The sequence below is a fragment of the Dipodomys ordii genome, unplaced genomic scaffold (genome assembly GCF_000151885.1).
Source record: "Dipodomys ordii isolate 6190 unplaced genomic scaffold, Dord_2.0 Scaffold69, whole genome shotgun sequence".
Classification (NCBI taxonomy): domain Eukaryota; kingdom Metazoa; phylum Chordata; class Mammalia; order Rodentia; family Heteromyidae; genus Dipodomys; species Dipodomys ordii.
The window spans coordinates 3,580,435-3,587,204 of NW_012267285.1; the positions used below are offsets into that span (position 1 = coordinate 3,580,435).

A 6,770-nucleotide genomic window follows, 5' to 3' on the forward strand; every position below is an offset into this window, starting at 1 on the left:
CCTGCCAGGCGCCAGCTGTGCGATGCCCCCTCCCCTGCCAGGCGCCAGCTGTGCGATGCCCCCTCCCCTGCCAGGCGCCAGCTGGGCGATGCCCCGTCCCCTGCCAGGCGCCAGCTGGGCGATGCCCCCTCCCCTGCCAGGCACCAGCTGGGCGATGCCCCCTCCCCTGCCAGGCAATGCCCCGTCCCCTGCCAGGCGATGCCCTCTCCCCTGCCAGGCGCCAGCTATGCGATGCCCCCTCCCCTGCCAGGCGCCAGCTGTGCGATGCCCCCTCCCCTGCCGTCCCCTGCCCTGCCAGGCGCCAGCTGGGCGATGCCCCCTCCCCTGCCAGGCGCCAGCTGGGCGATGCCCCCTCCCCTGCCAGGCGCCAGCTGTGTGATGCCCCGTCCCCTGCCAGGCGCCAGCTGGGCGATGCCCCCTCCCCTGCCAGGCGCCAGCTGGGCGATGCCCCCTCCCCTGCCAGGCGCCAGCTGGGCGATGCCCCGTCCCCTGCCAGGCGCCAGCTGGGCGATGCCCCGTCCCCTGCCACTCAGGCAGACTGGGCAGGCACACAGAAGGAGGAAGGAGCAAAGGCCCCAGACCCACAGGGCAGTAGGGAGGGCGTCTTTTACCTTCAATGGCCGGGAAGTCACTCCTCTGAGGGGGCTGCGAGAGACAGAGAAGATGCCCATCAGTGACACGGTCTTGGTGCCCCTCTGGAGCAAGAACAGAGGTGGGGGGACCAAAGACAGGGTGCACACAGCCCAGAGACCACCCCGTCGCCAGCGCACAGCACGGAAAGGCTGACAGGAAGGAGAGCCACAGAAGAAGGGGGCAGGCACGACCAGCGGAGCCACCATGGAAGGAGGGCTTCAAGTGAGGCCGGTGGGAAGAGGGGGGGGGATAGAAAGCAAGATGTCACACCCTCACAGAGAGGCCTGAGGCCAGTGGACTGAAGGGAAGGCGGCCTAGGAAGCGCAAGGAGCAGCATGGCGTGAGCGGCCCTGTCACCATGTCAGTCTGGGAGGCAGGACCTGCACCTTTCCAGCCTCCTGGGTCCATTCTCCCCGGCCCTGGCAATGTTGGCTCGGCCACCAAACGGCTCTTCTGAGATCTGCCCACAGAATTTGCATGCGTCTAAAAGAAAACTCGCCTTCCGCCGCAGCAGCCACTGGAGAAGGGCCACAGCGGCTCTGCACTGGCCCACGGCCGTGGCCTCGAGGCCACCAGGCAACCAAGAATGTGTGCGAGTTGAGTTATGCCTGCCTGCCGCTGCCACCACCGCTGCCACCTCACCAAACACGCCAGCCCAGGCGGGATACGATCCACGCCGCGTCAGGTGTCCGAGCAGCACGCCACGGGGTCCTTGGACAAACGGGCCCTCAGATTCATCAAGAAAAGGGCGGAGGTGCACATCCACGTAAGAGGAAGCCGGGAGCTGAGCGGCATGCTGGCTGCCACGAGCAAGGCCACCGCCGCAGGTAAGGGGAGGGTGGATGGAGTCCCCACTGTCCCCAGGTAAGTCTCTGTTCCCCTCAGAAACAAAAACCAAAAACTCTCCAAGAAGATGTGGTCTGTAACTAACTACAACACTCGGGAAGGTGAAGGTATCCAAATAGACACAAGTAAGCCTGTGTGTAAGTATGTTTCACAGAATCTCCAGGGCGCTCTGACTCAATAAGCAAGTTCACATGCTGCACAGAAACAACAGAGGCCTGTTCACCAGGAAGGAAATCCCAGGCTGGGGTCACATTCAGCAGCAGAGCACCGCCTACCACGTCCACAGCCCAGGTCCAGAAGTCAAGCCGCTGCTTCCGAGGAGCTGAACCCGGAAGGCTGCCTGTTTTGTCTCGTTCTGTTTACACCAGTCCTGAGCTTTTCTGCACAAGGTTAGGCATTCTCCCACTTGAGCCACAGCTCTATTTCCAGCTTTTTGTGGTTAGTCTAGCCCAGGCTGGCTTTGAACTGCAATCCTCAGATCTCAGCCTCCTTAGTAGCTAAGATTACTAAGCTAAGCTATCAGCACCTGGCCAAGACAACAGCTTCTCACGAGAATGAGCTAGTAAATACATTCTAGCAGATGGAAGAGATGCTCTGGCTCTGAAAGTGTTCCTAGCTAACTACAAATAGGCTTCAAGCCGCTGCTCCTTTGGGCCATTCTTACCTAGCCAGGGAACAATCCCTGCCAGGAGACTCCACCACAGCACACAGAGAACACAGCTCTCAGCAGGAGGGCAAGGAGATCAGCAAGTGTGCCAAGGAGGAAGGAGGAGCCCACGAGTGAAAGGAGTGCATTACCGTGGTCTTTGGCCGCCGCTCGAGGTCTACCATGTCCAGCACTGGGAAGGCCGTGCGAAGCTCATCCACTGTAACCACGTTCTGGAAGCCCAGTCTGGTGGGAGCATGGTCAGGAAGGCACAGCTGGACAGGACTGGGGCATGGGGACTCCCCAAATGCACGGAGCAAGGAGACCACACTGGCCTGGCCACACCGGGCGGCGGGCAGTCCTAAGTCCTGTGGGGGCCAGTCAGCAGGCTGTGGCAGTACAGACAGACTGCAAACAGGGACTCCAGAACAACTGCTCAGCGGCCCGCGGGCACATTCCTGGCTCCAGGCCTTACGCCGCCGGCCCGACCCTGGTTCTCAAGGAGCTTGGAGCATGCACAGACCACAGCACAAAGCAGTGCTGCTGTGAACAGCTGGACGCATTTCCCAGGAAGGACTCCCTCTAATCCACCAGCAGCAATGGAGCCCACACTGAGTTCACTCAGCCAAGGTTCCCTTCCCCAGCCCACTTTCCCTGTCCTCCAATCACCTGCTATTCCGTGCCAACCTTCTACCTGCCCTGCCTGCTGGGGAAGCCTGAACAAGCTCTGGGGGCACAGCCGGACCCTCCATGATGTTCGGGGCCAGTCCTGCCCCGGGCCAGTCCTTTCCTGGCAGTACCTGTAACACTTAGAATCTTTCTTCTTTTTGCCAGTACTTGGGCTTGAACTCAGGGCCTGGGCGCTGTCCCTGAGCTGCTTTTGCTCAGGGCTAGTGCTCTACCACTTGAGCCACAGCACCACTTCCAGCTTTTTCTGTGTCTGTGGTACTGAGGAATGGAACCCAGGATTTCATGCATGCTGGGCAAGCACTCTACCACGGAGCCACATTCTCACCCCAGGAATCTATCTTTCTTGGTGTCCTCCGCTACTAGACCATCTCTTCTTCTTTGAGGTGCCAGGGCCCCAAACAAGGGCCTTATTAGGTCCTCCACCACTTCAGAGCGCATAGTCCAACACGGTGTGCAGGAAGTGTCTGCACAGAGGAACAAGCCATCTGAGACCAGGGAACCACAGCCTGCCCTCTGTGTGCCCGAAGGGACAGCTAGCAAGCGGTTGAGCACCCAAGCAGGAGAGCGTCCTAGAATCGCAGGGTCGTTTAAATACGGTTTCCTGATTCTTCCCTAGACCTAGGCAGGGGCTGGGGCAGAAGACCGTGACAGCAGCTCTGGCCTGGCTTCCGGGAGCCACTGTGCACGAGGGCGCACTACACGCGCTCCCCCTGAGCCCACCAAGCACCCAGGTGCCCCTGCGCGCTGGTCCCCCTGGCCGAGCAAGGAAGCCCCCCGTCCTGCCCCTTCCTCTCTAACCACAGCAACGAAACACAAAGGATACGCCTGGGCAATGTCCAGCACAGGGCCCTGGCCGGACACCAGCATCCGCTTGCCGTGGAACTGCCAGAAGAGCCTCATGGGGCTGTGAGCGAGAATGACTTGGTCTGGATCCACCTGGAGGGACAGCCGAGAGGGAGGAAGGCACAGGGTTGAGAGAAGGTAACGCGGAAGCAGCAGATGCTTTCATCTATGAAGGAAAAAAGAAAGACAGGTGCAGGTGGCTCACGCCCGTCATCCCAGCTACTCAGGAGGCTGAGATCTGAGGATCAAGGTTCAAATCCAGCTCAGGCAGGAAAATCCGTGAGATTCTGATCTCCAATAAACCACCAGAAAATGGGAAGTGGCGCTGTGGCTCAAGTGGTAGAGCACCCGCCTTGAGCAAAAAAAGCAGGATAATACTTAGGCCCTGAGTTCAAGCCACAGATCTGGCATGAAAGAAAAGAAAACCCAAACTTCAGGTTATTTTTCCCAAAGAATTAAAAGACTCTCACTGACCCAACCTGCCATGACCCAAGGTCTGTCAATGACGTGATGCCCTGACCCAGAAATGGGCTGTAGAAGGATTTGGGGTTTGATGAGGAGTGCCGTCCTTGGTGTCAATGCTTCCTACCTTGAATCTCAGCAGAGCTGACAGTTCCTGGGCTTTGCTGTGTTGTAAGATGTTCCCGGCGTTGGTGACGAAAACCACAGGAACCCGCAGCTGCCCCTGTGGGTCCAGCAGCCTGGCGAAGGCGTCCAGCGCAGCCGGAATGACTTTGTGGCCCCGAACCAGCACACCGTCGACGTCTAAGAGGAACCCAAAGGTCGGGGGGCCCTGCGCAGCGGGGAGAAATCACCACCATGAGGCGAGAAGCAGGAGGAGGAAGAAAAAGAAACAACCCTCCCACTCAAGTCGCCCAGCATCCTTGAGAAATGACATCAGAAATAACAAAACGCTGGAATGGAGGTATGACTGAAGGGGCAGAGGACCAGCCTTCACTGAAAAAGCCAGGCAAAAACTTAAGGTTCTGCTCAAGCCTAGTAACAGCTCACACACTCACACACAATGGGGGAAAGCAAAGGAAGAGGTAATGTGGTCTAAGAAGCATTGTACTCCATAACTGGGGCTGGCTCAGTGGTAGAGCGCTTGACTTGCATGCATGAGGCCCTGGGTTCGATTCCTCAGCACCACATAACCAAAAGAAAAAAGCCGGAAATGGCGCTGTGAATCAAGTGGTAGTGCTAGCCTTAAGCTGAAGAGCTGAGGGACAGTGCCCAGGCCCAGTGTTCAGGCTCACTACTCAGGAGGCTGAGATCTGAGGGTCACAGCTCAAAGCCAGCCCCGGGCAGAAAAAGTCTGTGAGACTCTTATCTCCAATAAACTACTCAGAAAAAGCCAGAAGTAGGCCTATGGCTCAAGTGATAGAGTGCTAGCCTTGAGCAGAGAGGCTCAGGGACAGCACCCAGGCCTTAAGTTCAAGCCTCAGGACTGGCAAAAAAGAAAATAAAAAGTCATTTCTGACCACCAGAAAGCCAGAGAACAGCCAGTGAGAAACTCACTAGGCCCCTCACACCAAATAGGAAATGCCCACACAAACAGTGCCAAAGGCTCTGGGCCCCAACCTGTTTTGCCCAGCCCGGGAGACTGTCCTGGGCACTAAGCCAGCACCGTAACAAAGGGATTTTTATTTATTCTTTGTATCAAAGTTCTGAGGAGGTGTCTTTATCTCCAAATGGATTACCTAACAAAAAACGAACAATAGGTAAGAAAAACAGCAATGGCTAGTGAGAAATATATTCAGACAGATAAAAACCAATCTCAGGGCAGTTCAGTGGGGAGCACCAGCCCAGCATGCTTGTGGTTCTGGTTCCATCCCCAGCACCTCAAAAAAAGGGGGGGCTGGGAAGGTGGCTCAGTGGTAGAGCTCTCGCCTTGAGCTGGAGCTGAGGGACAGTGCCCAGGCCCAGAGTTCAGGCCCCACAACCAGCAAAAAAAAAAAAAAAAAGGTGCTGGCCTGATGAGTTTCTTACTGGCTGTTCTCTGGCTTTCTGGTGGTCGGAAATGACTTTTTCTTTTCTTTTTTGCCAGTCCTGAGGCTTGAACTTAGGGCCTGGGCGCTGTCCCTGAGCCTCTCTGCTCAAGGCTAGCACTCGACCACTTGAGCCACCTTCCCACCCCCCATCCCCAGCCCCTGCCCTGTCACCTCAAAAGGACTAGCACACAGGTCTGTAGGGATGAGGGGACATGACCTGCCCCTAGGCAGGCGGTGTGCTGACCCTCACAAGTGTTCCACAAAAGCTGGCTGGGTGCTGAATGACCCAAAGAATGAATAGTTAGGGACCTATTCCCCCTGGGACACACACCCCAAAAGGTAAGGAACTATCCCATGAGCTTGTACTGCTAGGGACACGTGGACTTTGAGGCAGATTTTAAATGCCCTACATTGTAAGTGGCATTAAGTGCTTACTAACCGTTAAGTGTGATGCTGACATTGTAGTTCAGCTCAAAATACCCTTATTTTCTCAGAGGTACGAGAACTAGAAGTGAAATGAGGAACCAGGGATCTACTTTAAAATAAAGTAAGAATCCGTCTGGCCCCGGTGGCTCACGCCTGTCATCCTAGCTACTCAGAGGGTGGAGACCTGAGGATCAACTTCTAAGAAGGCTGGAGCAGGAAAAGTCCAAGAGACTCTCATCTCCAATTAACCACAAAAAAAAAAAAAAAGGCCAGAAGTGGAGGCAGGGGTCAGGTGGTAAGAGCGCCAGCCTTGAGCTAAGGAGTTTATGCATGTGTGGCGCCGCCTAGGCCCCTAATTCAGGCTCCAGGATGACATATATATGTATATGTGTGTGTACACGCACACACACACACACACACATATACACACACACATATATATTCTCAGGTAAGATTAAAAGGAAGAAATCGGTCTTCCAGGCAGATAAATCCTTGGGGGCTCTAATCTCCTAAAAGACCAGAAGTTGAGGCTCAAGTGAAAAGAAGTGGAAACTGCGAGGCCCCGGGTTCAAGTCCCAGCACCAGGGAGAGGAGGAAGAGAGGCCGGGGCTGGGGCTGCGCCTGGTGCCTGCGAGGCCCCGGGTTCAAGTCCCAGCACCCCCGAAGTGCGGTGTGGGGGGGCCCGGGGAAGGGCG

At 56.5% G+C, this 6,770-nt stretch overlaps 1 protein-coding gene across 1 annotated transcript in view; it reads right to left on the minus strand.

Moving 5' to 3' along the window:
• The window catches only part of Cecr5 (cat eye syndrome chromosome region, candidate 5), a 9,140-nt gene extending 4,584 nt beyond the window's left edge, over positions 1 to 4,556 (minus strand). The window contains 4 exon segments of the mRNA XM_013023623.1: positions 612 to 645; positions 2,278 to 2,371; positions 3,639 to 3,751; positions 4,248 to 4,556. Of these exon segments, the coding sequence (XP_012879077.1) occupies positions 612 to 645; positions 2,278 to 2,371; positions 3,639 to 3,751; positions 4,248 to 4,556 (550 nt within the window).
• Between the last annotated feature and the right edge of the window lie 2,214 nt (positions 4,557 to 6,770).